The sequence below is a fragment of the Zingiber officinale genome, chromosome 4B (assembly GCF_018446385.1).
Source record: "Zingiber officinale cultivar Zhangliang chromosome 4B, Zo_v1.1, whole genome shotgun sequence".
In the NCBI taxonomy this organism is placed as follows: Eukaryota; Viridiplantae; Streptophyta; class Magnoliopsida; order Zingiberales; family Zingiberaceae; genus Zingiber; species Zingiber officinale.
The window spans coordinates 123,369,596-123,389,320 of record NC_055993.1 but is presented as its reverse complement, the minus strand read 5'-3'; the positions used below and the strand labels follow the sequence as shown (position 1 = coordinate 123,389,320).

At 35.3% G+C, this 19,725-nt stretch overlaps 1 protein-coding gene and 1 non-coding gene across 2 annotated transcripts; one reads left to right on the top strand and one right to left on the bottom strand.

Moving 5' to 3' along the window:
• Positions 1–9,482: 9,482 nt before the first annotated feature.
• On the top strand, positions 9,483–19,069 carry LOC121978631 (zinc finger MYM-type protein 1-like). Its single transcript, XM_042530951.1, has 5 exons — positions 9,483–9,620; positions 15,180–15,240; positions 16,579–16,682; positions 16,999–18,996; positions 19,055–19,069. The coding sequence occupies exons 1-5, from the start codon at positions 9,483–9,485 to the stop codon at positions 19,067–19,069; spliced, it is 2,316 nt and encodes a 771-aa protein (XP_042386885.1).
• Positions 15,474–15,545, bottom strand: TRNAQ-UUG. Its single transcript has one exon. It is a non-coding gene; the product is annotated as a tRNA-Gln (tRNA).
• Positions 19,070–19,725: the final 656 nt, after the last annotated feature.

Sequence of the window (19,725 nt, the reverse complement as noted above, 5' to 3'; positions counted from 1 at the left end):
ATTGAATTATTTGTAGAAAATATTGACTTTCATGCGTATTAATCAGTACATGTTTTCAATTGCAGACATGTGTTCTTATAGTCCGTATACATTGTGAAGGTTGTAAGGATAGGTCAGGAAGAAGGTGCAGAAGGTTCAAGGTAAGTTGTGGGGTTCAGTTGTATTTTATTCGTTGTTTAATTGGTTTATTGTTTGGCTGGGTTCATGTGGTACATGGAAGCAATAAATAACATATTGTTGTAGGAGCTTTGTTGATTCTTTGAAAATGTGAACTCAATTTTACTCTGTTTCAATTATGTTTCATATTCTGTTATTTACTTGAGTTATGCTTGTATTGTAATTCAAAGAAGGAAAATGTTTGTCTGGCAAACTCTATATCTGAAATGCATAAATTTGGAGCAATCTATAATATCAAATGGTTCTCATACTTTGGCACATGAATCCAATGATTTGGGTAAAAAAGATAAAAAGAAGAAAGGAACAAAAAGAGGAAGGCACTTTGATAGAGATTCTCGAGCTACTAATCCAGAGGTTCGTTTGGAGTCTCTAACTAGGCAATATGAATGAAGTCTCTAATACTCTAACTTTATTTTTGTCCTGATTTGATAATGTTGTTTGTGCAAGTCTCAATTTGGTGTGATCTCACTGTAGTTGAAGACAGCTGTATTTGTTCACCTCTTTTCGGTATTCCTAAGTTCATTAATATGCATTTACTGATCTATATATACAGTTAGCTTTAAATAATTATGTTATAGTTGTTTAATTATATAAAGTTAACTTTAAATAATTATGTTAAAGTTAGCTTTAAATAGTTGTTTAATTGTGTTCCTTCTTTTGATAAGTTGCTCTTTCTTGTTTTGTCTTCAATGATAATGATGCATAAAAGTTCTGAATTTGATCTATGTACAGTCTCAAAACTATATAGATACATAAAAGTTCTATATTTCATCTAGAATTACATCACACTATTCTAAAATTCTTTACTAGATAACGATGCATCCTCCTACCTTAATATTTTGCAAAGAGTTGTTAAAAATGTGCTAAAGTTATTCATATGAAATTGTCAACTAGTTAACACAATGAAAGGAACAATTATTTTAAACATCCTTTAGTTTACATTAAATACCAACCAAAGACAAAACTATAAATTCAGCAAATTAAAATGAAAAATAAAGTTAACTAAGTGAGAAAATTTGAACCCTAATACCATACTTCACAAGATCTCTCTCTTTTTCTCTCTATATGATGTGCCAATTATATTAGGTTGTATCATAGTTACGATACATGTACTTAGCTTCAAAATAATGCTTATAATTTTATTTACCGTTGCTATGACATGGATGATTCATATCGTTGGTAAATATGACTTTTATTAGAATTAGGACTTTTATTAGAATGTTTAAGGAATTTCACATTTATGTTTTGTTTCCAATTATTCTTTTTACATGGCCATATCGTATACTATTTACAATATTTCTTGTTACACATAATCTAGTTTATTTGTTTGTTGTTATGTAGGCAAAGGAGATTTGATGGGGATCAAAGATTTTGTGGCACACGAAGATGACTATATGTATTCTTAGTGTTGTTGGATGGATGATGGACTTATAAAACATTGGGTTGTTGAACTTGTAAACTTTGTTGAACAAGATGGATTTTATAAACTTTGTTGAAATCTTTATATTTTTTGAATTATGAGTTGATGTGTTGAATGTTAAATTAGGATGTGTTGAATGTTAAATTAGGATGTGTTGAATGCATATTATTTGTTATTTGAATTTGGTTTTTATGTATTTGGATTGTATTGCAGAAATAAATTGAAGCTGGAAAAAATATTTGATATAGGGACGAATTTGGCAACGAAAATGATTTGTCCCAATTCTATCGTAATTTGGGATAAAATTATTTTCGTCCCAGAATTCGTCCCAGATTCTGGGACGAATTCTGGGAAAATTCGTCCCAAAATTTGTCCCAGAATCTGGGACGAATCTACAAAATTCGTCCCAAAATTTGTCCCAGAATCTGGGACGAATTCTGGGACGAAAATTGATCTTATGATTATCAAAGAATTTGGCAAGTTTTTGTTGCCAAATTCGTTGCCAGTTTTGCAACAAATTTATTATTCGTTGCAAACTTAGGAACAAAAATGGCAACAAAAAAAATTTTGTCACCGAATTTGTCCCCAAATTCGTTGCAATATTAGGGACAAATTTGGCAACAAAATATAATTTGTCACCGAATTCGTCCCCAAATTTGTTGCAAAAATAGAGACAATTTGGCAGAACATTTATGTGAATTCGTCCCCAAATTTGTTCCTAAGTTTGCAACAAAAATAATTTTCGTTGCAAATTTGTATACTTTTTTGCAACGAATTTGGGGACGAAAATTTTATTCGTCGCCAAATTCGTCCCCAAATTCGTTCCCAAATTTGCAACAATCCCTAATTCGTTCCAAAAGTTGGCATCAACCATTTTGGGACGAAAAAATTTTCGTCCCAAATTTTGTCCCTAAAATTTTTGCAACGAATTTTTTTTTAAAATTCGTCCCTAATTTTGTCCCAAAATACCTTATTTTTTGTAGTGTCACATCAAAACTACCACGGGGTCCAACAATCTCTCCCTTTTTGATGTGCATCAACCCAAGTTCAAGTTAGGGTTAAAAATAGACATAAACATAGGGGTGTCAATTCGGGTGGGTCGGGTCGGGTTGGGTCGGGTTAAGTTTTTTTTTTTTTTTTTTTAACCCAACCCGAACCCGACCCGAACCCGAGTTCAACCCAAAACACCTCAACCCGAACCCGAACCCGACCAACCCGATCAACCCGAACCCGACCCATATAACCCGAAAATCCGGTTCAAAACGATTTTTTTGGGCTATTTTTCCTTTAATTCTTCACTTTTATCTCAATATTCCATCATTATCATACAAACATGATATTAATATACATAAAAACATCTAAATTTTTAAAATAAAATTTGATTTAACCCCAAAAAAATCCACAAAACCCTATATTTAAGTCAACCCGGGTCAACCCGAACCCAACCCGACCCAACCCGAGACTCTTTTACTCTCCAACCCTCCAACCCGAACCCGACCCGAACCCGAAAATGCCCAACCCGAACCCGATTTTTTTCGGGTCGACTCGGGTTGGGTCATCGGGTCGGGTTCATTTTTGACACCCCTACATAAACAGTAATTTTAAAGAATAATTACTAAACTAACAAGTTAAGAATAATTTTTGTAATTAGTAAAATTGCAACACTTTTTGTAAAAAAAAAAATAAATAATTTAAGTTTTCTCTTACTCTCCTTAAACTTGTATTTTTCTCTCCCCTTTGATCACAGCAAAAATGGGGTCTTAAAAATTTTCAAGTAAGATTGATGTTTTTGAAAATTTGCTAAGGTAAAAATGAATTTTGAAAAAATTGCTAAGTTAAAATGAATTTTCCAAAAAAAATTCTAAGTAAATGTTCAAATGTTCCCAACAAAAATTTCTAAGTCAAGTGAATGAACTTTTAGAATTTTCCAGAAGAAGATTTCTAACCAAAAAAAATAAGTTAGAATTTAAAAAAAAAAATCTAAGGAATTTTTGTTTATTTTAACAAATATTTGCTAAACTTTCAAAGCATTATTTAATTCTTGTTTAATGCTTTTTCAGAAAGTTAACTAAACATTTTCTTTCAATATTTTATCTTCCAGGTCGTGGTGAGGCACTACGCCTTCTTGGTTATTGGAGCAACAACCACTTCCTTAGACAAAGCTTCCATAAAGAATTTCAATGTTTAATTTTCTCACTGAAAGCTTTTAATTTTTGAAAAATTAATTAAGCACAGATTTTGGAACCCAATAGAGGTTCCTTCCTACAGGATTATTCAAAAATCTAGGGGGTACATAGTTTCTTGGTATTTTCCTAAGTTGACCTTGATGCTTCCTTATATACCAATTTAATTTACCATAAATTCTTAGTTTTGAATTTGGAAATTGATTTAAGTATGCAGCAAATTTCAGTTTTTCAATTTCTAATTTTAATTTATCATTTTCTGATTTTACACTAACATACATTTCAAGTGGACATGCTTTTGCTAATTTCATTTTTAATTCTTTATTTTCTTTTTCTACTTCGAATAAGTCTTTAGAAAGCGATTTAATAAATCGAAATGACTGAGACGGGGTTAGATTGCGTACCTTACTTACCTGATCTGGTGACGCTCCCCCTTCACTGCTGCTTTCTTCTGTTCCCCCTTCATCGATGCTCATCTCTGAGCTTGAGTCTGCTTCCGGTTGATGGTTCGCCAATAGCGCTAACCCTGAGAATTCTTCGATGTCCGACTCAGAGGTTGACGAATCTGACCAAGTAGCCTTCAGATTCTTGTGCTTGGAGGTTTCTGGTTTCTTGTATTTTGGCTTTTCCTTTTCTTTCTCCTTTCTCTTCAATTTTGGGCAGTCCTCCTTGATGTGCCCTTCTTCGTTGTAGTTGTAGCAACGAACCGTCCTCCTCTTTCGCTGATGCCTCTACGATTTAAATTTATTAGAACTGAAAAACTTATTGAAGCGTCTTACCAGTAGTGCCGCTTCAGATTCGTCGACTGAGGCTTCGGAGTCAGAACCGTTTACTTTTGCCTTTAGAGCTATGTTCTGACTGGTCTTCTCTACTCCATTTGGCTCTGAAACTCAAGATTCATGAAGTTCAAAAGTCGAAAATAATTGTTCTAACGTACTTACCTCGAGGTCCTTAGAGATGTAGTATGCATCTACTAAGGAGGCCCACTCTGGAGTTCTCGGGAAGGTATTGAGTGCGTATCGGATAGAATCCCGGTTGGTTACCTCTTCTCCAAGGTTCGTTAGTTGCGTTATCAGCTTCTTGATTCTCGCTTGGAGTTGCGCTACCTTCTCGCCTTGGTTCATCCGGAGGTTCGTTAACTGGTTCCGGAGGATGTCGCGCTTCGCTTCGGAAGTACCTTCGTGAAGCTCCAGGAATTTCTCCCAGAGATCTTTCGCTGAGTCGTAGCTTCCGATCCGATTTACCTCCTGCGGCGGTAGAACGCTGAGTAGGTGGAACTCAGCCTTTCCGTTGGCTACGAAATCTGCTTGCTCCTTTTTCGTCCAGGTATTTTCCTCCTTATCTTTCGGAACTGCATAGCCATATTTCATTATTAAAAGAATGTCAAATTTGGTTTTAAAAAATACCTCCATTTTGCGCTTCCATGTGGCGAAGTCTCCGTCGAACTTCGGGGGATGGATGTTCGCTCCGGCCATCGTCTTGATCGTAGTGCTTCAGTTGGCGGTTAGTCCTTCTGAGGCGATCAGGCTCTGATACCACTTGTAGGTGCAGCGGAGACCGGTAAGAGGGGGGTGAATTGCTGAAAACAAGAAAACAAGAACTACCCTCCTCGGATTTCAACTCAGAATTAAATCAGCAATAAAAATAACAGCAACTAAATTAATGAAACAGAAGAAGAAATAGGAACAGAAAAGACTCAGGGATTTAACCTGGTTACAACCAAGGAGGTTGTTAATCCAGGACAGTAGAAAAGAGTGCAGTAAGAAAAATCTCCTTCTCTGAAAGCGGAGAAGCCTTTTACACTTTTGAAGCTCACTAGTTGCTTAGGAATTGCTTACAGATTGATTACTTGAGTTGTTGTTGAATTCCTAGCTTCAGGGGCCTTTATATAGCTCCTGGAAAGTCTATCCCGAGGGTCCAAGGAGCCTCCAACAAGGTTCAAGGCGCCTTCAGCTCGGTCAGCGGATAAAACTTTATCCGCAGCATAAACGGTCAAATTTGACCTGTTGAAGGCGCCTTCAACAGGGTTGAAGGCGCCTTCATGATGGAGGCGCCTCCAAGCTGGCAGCTCCATTTTTCAGCTTGGTTTCTCCAGCTTCCGACGCTGCGGCCAACCGGAATATGGCTCACCCGAACCCAATTCCCGGCCTTCTCCTCGAGCAGCCTTCCGTTCCGGCTTAACGTCCCTCGAATGCCGCGCACGCTCTTCACGCCCACCGGAGTACTCTTCCGCAGCTCTCTCGTCCTTCGGACGCACCAAGCCCGTCGGCTCCCTTCCCGTGCCGTCCTTCTCGCTAGCTGCGTCTTCCGCTCGACTTCCTGTGTTCCTAATCTCCTACACACTCAGACATAGGGATCAAACACAGCAGGACCTAACCAACTTGGTTGATCACATCAAAACTACCACGGGGTCCAACAGTAGCTACCTATCCATGTAGTTGCTACAACGTATAGCAACTACCTATCCATGTAGCTGCTATAATGTTGTAGTAGCTATCTGTCCATGTAGTTGGTACGTGTAACAGTTATCAATAGCATAGTTGTTGTAGCAGCTACATGTCTATGTAGCTGCCATAACGTATAACAACTATTAATAGGGTAGTTGCTACAATGGTGTAGTAGCTATCAATAGGGTAGCTGCTACAACATATAACAGTTACTTGTCCATGTAGCTGCCACAACGTGTAATAGCTATCAATAGGGTCACTATTATCACGTGTAGCATCTACTTGTCCATGTCATTGCCACAAAGTGTTAGCTGGTGCATTAATCAATTTTTGGTATAACTTTTGTCATATTTTTATCATCTCATAACTATGAGTCAGAATTATACAGAAAGGAAAGATATAGTAATATCCATTTCATGTTAAAAGAAATCCCCCTATTGTTCTTCCTTTATTTTAAAAAGTTTTTTTTTAACGGGTATCCTTATCTCCATGTAACTGCAACAACGTGTAGTAGCTACCTGTCCATGTAGTTGCTATCAATAGGGTAGCTGGTACATGATGTAGTAGCTATCATTCCATGTAGCTGCCACAACGTGCTATCATTCCATGTAGCTGCCACAATGTGTAGCAGCTACTTGTCCATGTAGTTGCCACAATGTGTAGCAGTTATCAATAGGGTAGCTGCTGGATAGGTAGCTACCACAACATGTAGCAGCTATCAATAGGATAGTTACTACAACATGTAGCAAATACCTATTCATGTAGCTGCCACAACGTGTAGTAGCTATCAATTGGGTAGCTGCTACACGGTGTAGTAGCTACCTATCCATGTAGCTGCCCACTGTCCAACTGGCTGCAACACATTGTAATAGCTAGTTGTCCAAGTGTCTACTACAACGTGTAGCAAGTAAGTGTCAAAGTGGCTGCTACAACATTGTAGCAGCTACCTATCCATATAACTACTACAACATGTGTAGTAGCTATCTGTGGAAGTATCTGATACAAGCAGTTACTTCGAAATTTGAGAATTGTTCTCAAAGCTGAGAAACTAGCTTATGTCCTTGATCAACCTCTTCCCACAAGTCTTGATGTCGATGCAACTGCGGACCAATTGTTGGCCCTTTAGAACATGAGCATTTGGATGCTTATGATATTATCTATCATCTTCGTGAGCTATTTGATGAGCAAGCTAGATCCGAAAGGTTCAAGGTCTCTAAGCTTCTCTTTTACTCAAAGATACATGAGGGTTCGTCCGCAACACAATATGCACTAAAGATGAATAACTACATAGAGTGTTTAGCATCACTCGATTTTATAATATATCATGAGTTAAGTATTGACTTAATTCTACATAGTTTATCGAAAAGTCATTCACAATTTATGATGAACTATCAAATGAATAATTTGGAATCGATCATTCCGGAGATGATTAATATGCTCAATACTGTAGAGCCTTCTATTAAAGGTGAATAGAAAACTGTGATGTTATAGACTCCTCCAAGAAAGGTTCTAAGAGAAAACTAAAATATCAGGCTAAAGGGAAGAGCAAAAAGGTCAAGACAGTAGAACTGACACAAAAGAGCTCATGCTATCATTGTGGCAAGATGGGACACTAGCGAAGAAACTGTAAGATCTATCTTGAGTCCTTAAATAAGAATAAGGCATCCAATGCTCCATCCTCTTTAGGTATTTTCATTATTGATTGTCATGCTATTTCCTCAGACTCTTGGATATTGGATATTGGATATTGGGTGTGATTCACATATATGTAATGGCATACAGTGGCTAAAGAATAGCAGAAGACTTGTCAAGGGAGAAACAAGTCTGCGAGTTGGGAATGGAGCAAAGGTTGTTGTAGTCACCATCGAAACATATTTGTTACAGCTTCCTAGTGGACTTGTCTTAGAACTAGATAACTGTTATTTTGTTCCCGCATTAATAATGAACATTATTTCTATTTCTTGCTTAAATAGAAAAGGTTTTCATTTGACTTTTAATAACACTTGTTGTTATATAATGTTGAATGGTGTTCTTTATGACACTGGAACTTTATGCAATAATATCTACATGTTAGATATATCTAGTGACGCATTCAATATCGATACGAGCAATAAACACGTCCGATTAGATAATCAATTAACCTCTTACTCGTGGCATTGTCGCCTTGGCTATATAAACAAGAAACGCATGTCCGAATTGCAAAAGATTGTAGTTCTCGAATCATTTGAATTATATACATTTGATACATGCGATTCATGTTTAAAAGGTAAGATGACAAAGTTACCTTTTTTGGAAAGGGTGAACGAGTTGATAAGTTACTTGGTTTCGTACATACCGATGTATGTGGACCAATGTCAACTCATGCACTAGAGATTATAGTTATTTCATTACTTTCATTGATAATTACTCTCGTTATGGGTATGTGTATCTAATGAAACACAAGTTTACAGTCTTTGAAATGTTTAGAGAATTCAGAAATGAAGTAAAGAAACAACTTAGTAAAAATATCAAGATACTTCGATCTGATTGAGGTGATGAGTATTTAAGCCAAGAGTTTCAAGATTATTTAAGGGACAATATTATATTGTCTCAATGGACTCCGCCATATATGTCACAACATAATGGTGTATCGAAAAAGCGTAACCGAACCTTGTTGGGCATGATTAGGTCAATGATGGATCATGCAAATCTTTCCAGAACTTTTTGGGGTTATGCACTCATGATAGTTATTTACTTGTTAAATAGAGTCCCAACGTAGGCAATCTCAACTACTCCATATGAGGTATGGACTAGTAAGAAATCTCTCATATCTTATTTGAACATATGGGGATGTCCTACTTATGTGAAGAGGACTATATTAGACAAGTTGGATGCTAAGTCTGATAAATGTTTATTTATTGGATACCCTAAGAAAACTAAGGGTTACCAATTCTATCACCCTTTGAAACAAAAGGTGTTTGTTTCAAGCATGCTACCTTCCTAGAGAAAGAATTTCTATTACAAGAAGCAAGTGGGAATATGGTTGAACTTGATGAAGTTCGAGAGACTCCAATAAACACCAACGAGATACCTAGTCAAGAACCACAACCAATTATGACACAACCTCCTAGTAGATCAGGTAGGACACGCAATGTTCCTGAGAGATATGGATCCCTTGTAAGAGAATCGAATGACGTGTTACTCATTGAGAATGAGAAACCTGTTAATTACAAAGAGGCTCTAAATAGTTCAGAAAAGGACAAGTGACTTACAGCCATGAAGCTGGAAATGGATTCCATATACGAAAATCAAGTTTGGAATTTGGTGGATCCACTTGAGGGCATTACGCCTATAGGGTACAAGTGGATTTTTAAGAAGAAAACTGACATGGATGATAATGTAATTACCTACAAGGTAAGGTTGGTAGCAAAAAGCTATTGTCAAACGTAAGGCAATGACTATGACGATACTTTTTCACCTGTAGCCATGCTTAAATCCATTTAGATACTCCCGTCCATATCAGCTCATCATGATTATGAGACATGACAAATAGATGTAAAAACAACTTGCCTTAATGAAAATATGCTCGAGGACGTGTATATGATACAGCTCAAAGGTTTCACATCTATTGACAAAAATAAAATATGCAAGCTTCAACAGTCCATTTATGGACTAAAGCAAGCATCTAGGAGTTGGAATATCCATTTTAATGAGGCAATTAAAGAATTTAATTTCTTACAAAAACTAAACGATCCTTGTGTGTATCAAAAGGTTAGTGGGAGTGTGATCGTATTTCTGATATTATATGTTGATGACATATTGCTTATAGGAAACGATGAGTTAGTTCTACGTCAGTTAAAGTTTGGTTGTCCAAAACAATCTCCATGAAAGACATGGGAGAAGCAACTTACATCCTTGGGATGAAAATAAATAGAGATGGATCGAAAAGGTTGTTTGGTCTTTAACAGTCACATATATAGACAAAGTGCTAAAACGGTTTAGCATGTCTGAATCTAAGAAAGGTTTTATACCTATGAGGCATGGAATTCACCTTTCGAGGTCTATGTGCCCATGCACATAAGATGAGAGGATTTTAATGGATAAGATATCTTATGCATCTGCAATAGGATCTATTATATATGCTATATTATGTACAAGGCTTGAAGTATTGTATACTCTGAGCGTTAAGAGCAGATACTAGTCTGATCCAGGAATGGATCACTGGGCGGTTGTCAAGACTATCCTTAAGTAGTTGAGAAGAACTAAGGATATGTTCTTGGTATATGGAGATGATGATATGATTATACGCGGATATACAGATGCAAGTTTCTAGACAGACAAGGATGACTCCAAGTCCCAGTCTAGATTCATATTCATATTAAATAGAGGTGCAGTTAGTTAGAAAAGTTCCAAGCAAGACACTGTTGCAAATTCTACCTGTGAGGTGGAATACATTGTAGCTTCGGAAGCAGCAAAGGAAGTAGTTTAGATCAAGAAGTTCGTTGCTGAACTTGGAGTAGTTTCGTCCGTTGTTGAAGCATTACTTGTTTACTGCGACAACACCGGAGCTATTGCGCAAGCAAAGAAACCTAGGTCTCATCAGTGATCAAAACACGTGTTTCGCCGCTATCATTTGATCAGGGAGATCATTAGTAGGAAAGAAATACAGCTCGAGAAAATTTTCACTGAAAGGAACCTAGCGGATCCTTTGACAAAGATTACCACAAAGTAAGTTTGAGAGTCACATCCATGCTTACGGTTTAGGACACCATGGCGATTGGTATTAGACCAAATGAGAGTGTTAAATTTTTAGAGATGTCCTAAGACAATCACCTTATAGTTTTTACTAAATATAGATTTACTATTTGAGTGCATATTATATGTTTAATTATCTTAAACTCATTACTGAATGTCTGCAATACAATTTATAGAATGAGAAAAATTGTGATTGGATCACAAATAGTGATTATCTCTATATGTGCAATTATAAACGTATTGGAATTTCCCTAGTCGTCGAATTGATGCATTAAGGCATCATCAATTCTGTAAGATTAGCACGGGGTATACTTCTTGGTTCGCCAAGTAGCTGTTTTCTCACTGGCTGGAGACATTGGGATGTCGAGAGTTAAATGTAGATGCTAGTTATGGTAACTAGTTCATTGAAGTGACTCGTTGTAAGACTTTATATGGTTATCTATATATATGGATATGTCTGTGAAACTCTTACTGCAGTTCGAGTGCATGTTTCCTTCGACTTGAGGTATACAAGTCATTTTGGTCATGAAGACTTATACTTTAACATCTTAAGCAGACACCTATTGAGGTGTGGACCGGGATGATTGGGTATAAATCAAAATGTCCGAAGATGTTTAGGTAGCCTATAGAGGATTCATCGCTCCTTGCGAGGAGACGTATACCCTATGGTCACTCGTTAGGATTATTACTTAAAGTTTTTGGCCAAAGCATCACATGTTAAGAGAACGAGACTCTTATACACATATACGAGTAATTTGAATTCGTAGAACGAGGAAGTATTACTTTGGTTAGGTGTGACATAGTCAGTCTAGTGGGGGCAAATACATAGATCATGTCTTGAACCAAGTAGGTATAAGACGAGTGAAAGGAATAAGGCAAGACTCATTGTAATTGCTGAAAGATTTAGAATTAGTTCTAAAATCAACTATGACTTTTTGGCTAATTGGGGATCATGATGTACTACTATATGTCACTCATGATCGTTCTATAATTAAGTAGTTAATTATGGACGACCAAGATAAATCGAGAACCTATTGGGTCACACACACTAACAAGTCTCTAAAAGACGTAAAACAAGTTAAAGAATAGGATTCTTAGATCAAGGGATAAATGTTTGGTTAGACCATACATAAGATAAATATGAAAATATTTGTCATGATGGATGCGCGGATGAGCTACATCTCTTATGGTAGAGTTGAACCATATTTGGTTTAATCATGAATTAATCATGAGCCAATTTAGTTTAGTTGTGAACCAAACCAAGGGGTTAATGGACTAATTTTTTATTAAGAGATAATGGGTTGGATTTGAGTTTTCTAATCCAACTCATTAAAAAAGATTATATATAGATGTAATGAGGAGAAAATTAGACACAAGTTTTATTATTTGGTTGATTGTCTTTTGGAAATCCAATTCTCCTCTCCCTCCTATCTCTCTCCCGCCGCCAACAAGAGGGTGCTCCCTCTTGTTACCGTGACCGTCACAAGGGAGAAAAACTCTCCCTTGTATGCTTCTCTTCTTCTTCCTCTTGATCAATCTTTTTCACTCGTGGCTAATAACTTCCGAAAGAGAAGCTTGTTCTCAAGGAGTTGCCTTGAAAAGCTTAGCGTGGCTACGAATAGAGGTGAGGTTCGACAACGTCGCTACAGTTGATGCTCTTCTCGTTACAGGTCATTTGTAAGGTATACCTAGCGTAAATTTAGTTTTCATAAAATTTTAGTTATGTGATCATGTTTGACATGTTGTATCCTTATATGCGTGTAGTGTGTGTGATGTAATAATTAGAAATTATTATTGTTTTATTTTCCGCTGCACATGTTTACGAACGTATTCTAACACGCACCTGCATCGAGCATATCCCAGCAGGACTTGCCTGCCAGCATCGCCGACCGAGCTTTGTGTTCGGTCAGCACAGGATAACCGTGGACAATCAGAAAGCAAGGAAAGAGACAAGTAGGCAGGCCCTGAGAATATCGCCGAGGGAGGTAGCCCAGCCGAGCGGACCCTGATCGACTACGTATGACCCCATCAAGTATCTTGTCATATCCAAGTCCGGCTCAAGGCATATGCCATTGCCTATGCCTATGCCTAGGGCCCTAATTATATTGGGGTCCACCAAATTATATATATATATATATATATATATATATATATAATATTAAATATTTAAAATTATAGTTAAAATAAAATTTACTCAAGATTTATTTTTATTTTTTATAGCCCGATTTATTTGATCAATAATTTTTAATTTTCTATATTTAACTAATAATTTTTATTTTTTTTATAAATTAAAGTTAAATTTGATTATTTTTTCTACTCGTGATAGATTTAATTGATAATTTTATTTTTTTATTTGTTAAAGTTAGATTTGGTTGTTAATTTATTTTTATTTTTTATTAAAATTTAATTCATAATTTTAAATTTTTAACTAATAAAATTTAAATTACTAATCAAAATTAAGTTGGGTTAATAAATTAAAATATTTATTGGTTATACTTAATTGATATTATCTTATAAAAATTCTTTTGGAAGTCAAAACATATTTAATATTGCATTATCATTTTCTCTAAATTTTATTGTCCTTTCTTTCTTCTCCAACATTATCAATTTTTATACTATTATTATTATTGTGTCCTTACTCTTCCATGACGCACACTCTTTTATTTTTAATAATTCGTCATTGATGTTTAATAGCTAAATAAATTTGATTGATAATTTATCGAAGTTAAAATTGATAAAAAGATAGTTTTCTTCATGAATCTCTCGTCAATGTGAGATCTAGAGGAAGGGTATCTTGTACGTAGTGACTATATCTACTACTCAGACATATTACCTTTAGGTCAACATAACAATAATTTTATTAAGTTAAGACCTTCCTTTATCGAAGTTAAAATTGATTGATAATTTTTTAAAAAATAATAATTAAAATGTATATTAATAGTATTATAATAATTTATTACTAGTTGCCAAATTAGTTAACATAAAGTGACCGGCACAAGATAAAGTTATTGTTACATGACTTAATTGGCCACTGTTTCCAATTGTAAAAATAATCATTAACAATTTATGAAATTATCCTTTTAAATTTTATTAATAAAATTAAATGTCGCCCCGGGGCATGGTTGAGTTTAGTTATTGTAAGTGGGCAAGGGATCGAATCTTAACAAAGTCAAGAAAAATGTTATCCCCGGAGTGACCAACTATAGTTTCCCGATTTACTTTCTCATAGATGGTCATGGGGCCGGCTATGTGGATCGATAGGATGGTGAATTTCACCTTTTGCTACAACTAATAAGATTTTTAATATTTATTTTTTTTTAAAAAAATAAGGCTTACTTTTTTTTACGCCTAGGGCCTTAAGAATAGTTGAGACGACCTTAGTCATATTATTTTGGGAGTTTGTGCCGCTGACAATAGGACATGTCCAGCAGGCAATCGTATGTTAGAAGCTTCTAGACTGTCACATCAAAGGATTGTATGACTGCTTAAAGAATGATATCAAAGATATTTTTTTACCTATCTCTTCCCAAAACACCTAGGAAAATATATCTATATCTTGAGATACGTGCACAAGTACCATGTTGATACTATAAAAGAGGTTCCTAGCTACAACGAAAGATATGTACAACTTCATCTTTTATATCTACTTGCTACAGTTCTTCATTGCTTAAGATCATCAAACACTAACTTAAATATTAGAGGGTCAACACTGATAATCCTTTCCCAATCAGGTACTAATATTTTTATCTTTTAAAACTATATGGAGTCTCCATCGTTCAACTGCACAGTCATATCAGCAATTTACCATCTTTATTAATTTTAATTTTGGTCAGGATCATGTCGTTTAAGAACAAATAATTTTAAAGAAGGAAGCATGAAAAAGATGCACGCACAGCACATCAGACCAATGGATAGTAACCATGAAAATAAAATATTCGTCGATCATTAAATATAATGGCCACTAAATATATGTGTATATATTTAGCCTCAATGTAATTCTATCCCGACAAGATACGTGCCACAGCAACAAAGGAATTTCTATCTGCTGTTAGCCTTAAAGTTGTGCATAAAATTAAACAAGTTACATTTATAAAATTTTGAAGGACATGGAGAATATCTATAAAATATATGGAAAGAGATGCTAAGAGAGAATATTTAGAATGCATATTAGCGAAGAATATACTTTAATCGGTAATCTAACTTGTGATCTCTTTATAGATATGTTTGGATTCGCCACCATTAGTCTATAATGTACATAGGTCTACTGTTCATGCGCACGGTGAGTCCTATTTGAATCTCAGATAGTTTATACGAGTGCTTAAAACTTTTAACATCAAGCCCTGAAGGTTTAAATAACAATTTGCCATATGGGAAAATCAAATAACAAAATAGTTTTAGCGAGAGCATTAATTATACAAGTGCACCGTGGATTTGTAAGCTTCTTTAATTAATTGGAAGATAGTGGCCAAAAGATGTATTTTAAAAATGGGAAAATTATTTTTATATAAAAAAAGGTCCTACCGGGATTCGAACCCAGGTCGCTGGATTCAAAGTCCAAAGTGCTAACCACTACACCATAGAACCAACGATATACATTGTCCGTATTATGATATTTCTGAGGTACATCCAACCATGTGACATCAGCTGAATTAGAGGTGAGCAGTCAACCCGTCAAACCGATCAACCCGCTTATATTGATCCGAAAAAAAATAATCCGCCAGATATAGAGCCGGATGTAGGGTCCTGATATTACATTATCTGATCTAGTATGGCCGGATAATTTTTTATTCCAATAACCGAAGTAACCCGATCCGCGAACATCCTTACTTGTAGCAACTACTGTTAATAAGTTGCTACACGTTGTAGCAGCTACTGCCGATAAACTGCTATAACGTATAATGAGTAATGTCTATTATCATTTTAAAATATTTTATTTTATTTTATTTATATTTATATTTTATATTTCATTGGATATGGTCGAATATCCAAATAATTGACAACCCGTCGGATATCTCAGGGGCGGAGTCACCCTTGGGCTAGGGTGGGCTCCAGCCCCACCCAATTAAAACAAAAAAAAAAAAAATTTAGCCCTATGCTAGTATGCTTTCATCAAATTAAATCTATTTTTTTACCTTCATCTCACGCCGCCGCCGCTGCCGCAACACCAACGTCTGCTTCATCTCACGATACCGCCTCCACAACGACTCCTTCATCTCATGATACCGCCTCCACAACGACGCTGCTATAGACCCACAACGACTGCTCCATCTCACGTCGCTGCCTCCACAACGACGTTGCCACAGCCACAGGCCCACAACTACAACACACACAACTCTCTACTTGCCGCGTGACAACCTACGCCAGCACCGACGCCACTTTCCTTGTCCCATCTCGTACGCGTCCTCCCTTCTCCCTAAACGCGCAAAATATCTGGGAAAGGAATTTGCTCAGAATTTGCTTGTATTGCGTTTTGCAAATTGGTTGTTTTGGGCTCTTTGGGATCGTGATATACATATTGTATTGAGGGAAGATTTTAGAACTGAGGTACAAGAAAGATACTTTGATGAATATGAAATTATTCGAGAATCGATATATCATTTAAAATCATTTGTTGCAGGAATTTTGTTTGGTTGCTATAGAGTAACATATTTCAAGTCTGAACATGTTTGGGATGAGAAAGTGAAGCCCCAATCTTACTGCCAAGAACTACAGCCAAATCAGGTAATTGAATTTATTTTAATTAATTAATTAATTAGTTAATTAATTAAAGATAATTTAATTAGATAATTAAATATTAATCAGTTTAATTGATTTATAAGTAATACTTAGTTTAATCGGTTAGATAAAATGATTCGATGACATATAGATTAGATCATTAAGTTGGTTACTTTTATTTATATACTTGGTTATTTTAGTTATTAATGTTTCGATATTAGCAACAGATGACTTCGTATTATGTTGTATCTGATTTGTTATTAAGGGATATTTTCTTATTATTGGATAATGATAATTTCTATATTTATTCACTTTAATACAGAAAACTCAAGGAATGAAGAAAAGAAAAACTATTAATTCTTTTTTTAAAGCAAAAGAGGAGACATTGACAAGTCAAGGGAATTCTTCATCCAATATTGATATATCAAATTCAAGCGATCAACAATCTAACAAATCTCCTATAACAGATATTGATATCAGTTCTCTTGAACCTGATCTAGGATTACGTACTCCGATATGGAAATATCCTGTTAATCAAAGGGATGAAATTAGACGAGCTTATATTAAGATGGGGCCATATCAGCCTATTAAGAATGAGTATCCACCGACCAAATTCGGAAGTCAAAATCGACGATTTCAAAGTCATTGGTTTAAAAAATTTACTTGGTTAGAGTATTCTCCTTCAAAAGATGCTGCATTTTGTTTTCCATGCTTCTTGTTTGATCATAAGCATCCTCGTAATCCTGCATTTACGACGGATGGATTCAAATATTGGAAGCGAGTTAATGATGGTGATAGATGTGCATTTTTGATGCATATAGGATGCAATACTTCACCACATAATAATGCTATGGAACATCTTGATAATTTGATGAATATACCTCATCATATTGATAAAATGATGAATGCACAATTTTCAGAAGAAAAGCAGAAGAACAGATTGCGGCTTACAGCAACTATTGAAAGCATTCGATGGCTTACTTTACAAGCATGCGCATTTAGAGGGCATGATGAATCTCCATCTTCTAATAATCGTGGAAATTTTATTGAGATGATAAAATTTATGGGAAAAATGAATGAGAATATTGGGGACATCGTCTTAGAGAAAGCTCCAAAAAATGCAAAGTATACTTCACCAGATATTCAGAAAGATATTTTGAATATTTTTGCCAATCAAGTGAGAACTAAGATTCGTAAAGAAATCGGGGATGCAAAATTTTGTATTTTAGTTGATGAAGCAAGAGATACATCTAACAAAGAGCAGATGACTATTGTATTAAGATTTGTGGATATTGATGGTTTTTTACGAGAGCGGTTCTTTGCTATTGTACATGTGACTGACACAACTGCTGCAACACTTAAGAAAAAAATATCTGATACTCTTGGCTGTTATGACTTGCATATCCACAACATGCGGGGACAAGGATATGATGGTGCTAGCAATATGCGTGGCTCTTGGAATGGATTACAAGCTCTATTCTTGAAAGATTGTTCATGTGCATATTATGTACATTGTTTCGCTCATCGACTTCAACTAGCATTAACCGCAGCTGCTGAAAAAGAGGTATCCATTTGGTTATTCTTTTCAAAATTGAATTCCATTTGTAATCTCTTTAATGCGTCTCCTAAACGTCATGCTGAGTTACTTTCTGCTCAAAAAGATGAAGTTGCGCATATGGTAGCTATTGGTGAACGTGATACTAGTAGAGGATGTAATCAAATTAGAAATTTACTACGGCCTGGAAAGACTCGCTGGAGTTCTAATTTTGACTCAATTTGTAACATGATTGATATGTATAGTTCTGTGATTACCGTATTAGAAAACATGGTGTATGATGGGTCCTCTAACTCCATCCGTGGTGAAGCTAGTGGTTTGCTGATAGCGATGAAGTCTTTTGATTTCATATTCATATTACATTTGATGCAAAAGATAATGGGGTTAACAAATCTGCTTTGTCGAGCATTGCAAGAGAAATCTTTAGATATTTTAAATGCAATGGACTATGTTTCAACTACTAAAACTTTGCTTCAGACTTTGAGAGAAGAAGGATTTGCTATTCTACTTACTTATGTGAAAGAAGTTTGTGCCAAGTATGACATTGAGATACCTCAAATGGAAGCTCGTTATAAATCTGCTACAGGTCGTTCTTGTCAACAAAATGATTCAATCACAGTTGAGCATCACTATCAATTTGATGTATTTACTGCTGCAATAGATTTTCAAGTTGAAGAGCTTAATAGTAGATTCAAGGATGAAGCAGTGGAACTTCTTAAGCTTAGTTGTGCTTTGGAACCTAAAGAAAACTTTAAGCTTTTTAATGTTGATCACATCTATCGACTTGCTAAGAAATTCTATCCTCTTGATTTTGATACACAAGATTTACACCACTTGAGAATGCAATTGGAGCACTATAAGATTGATATTGTTGGCCATGAAATATTTCAGAATTTATCAACTATTTCTGAATTATGTCGAAGATTAATTGAAACAAACAAATCAGGAAGTTACAATTTGATTGACAGGTATTTTTTTCTCATTTATTAGTTTATATATATTATAATTATATCATTTACTTATATATTGAATACAGTATATTATTTAATTGGTAGGTTGATTCGTCTTGTTTTAACTCTTCCCGTCTCTACAGCAACAACGGAACGAGCATTTTCAGCTATGAAACTTGTTAAAACAGCTCTTCGTAACAAGATGGAAGAAGAGTTTTTAACAGATTCTATGGTCATCTATATTGAACGGGAGTTAGCGGAAACTATTGATAATGATATAATAATTAATGAGTTTGATTCTAAGAAAAATCGAAGAGCACAACTTCAATAATATTTTTATTCTATGCTTTTGAATGTACTGAATATTAAATATTTTATGTCATGTTTTTGAAAAAATAATATTCACATACTTTTATTTGTATTTTTGAATTGATTAATTTTTTATATCAATTATAGTCAGCCCCAGGTATCTTTGAATCCTGGCTACGCCCCTGGGATATCTAATATATAAGAACCGTCGAATATAGGACTAAATGTAGATTTT

Excerpts from the sequence above, each read along its gene's own strand:
- LOC121978631 (XM_042530951.1), top strand. The coding sequence starts at position 9,483 with ATGAAGCTGGAAATGGATTCCATATACGAAAATCAAGTTTGGAATTTG. Across the intron at positions 15,241-16,578 it reads GTCTACTGTTCATGCGCACG|GAATTTTGTTTGGTTGCTAT; the intron begins GTGAGTCCTATT and ends CATTTGTTGCAG. Across the intron at positions 16,683-16,998 it reads AAGAACTACAGCCAAATCAG|AAAACTCAAGGAATGAAGAA; the intron begins GTAATTGAATTT and ends ACTTTAATACAG.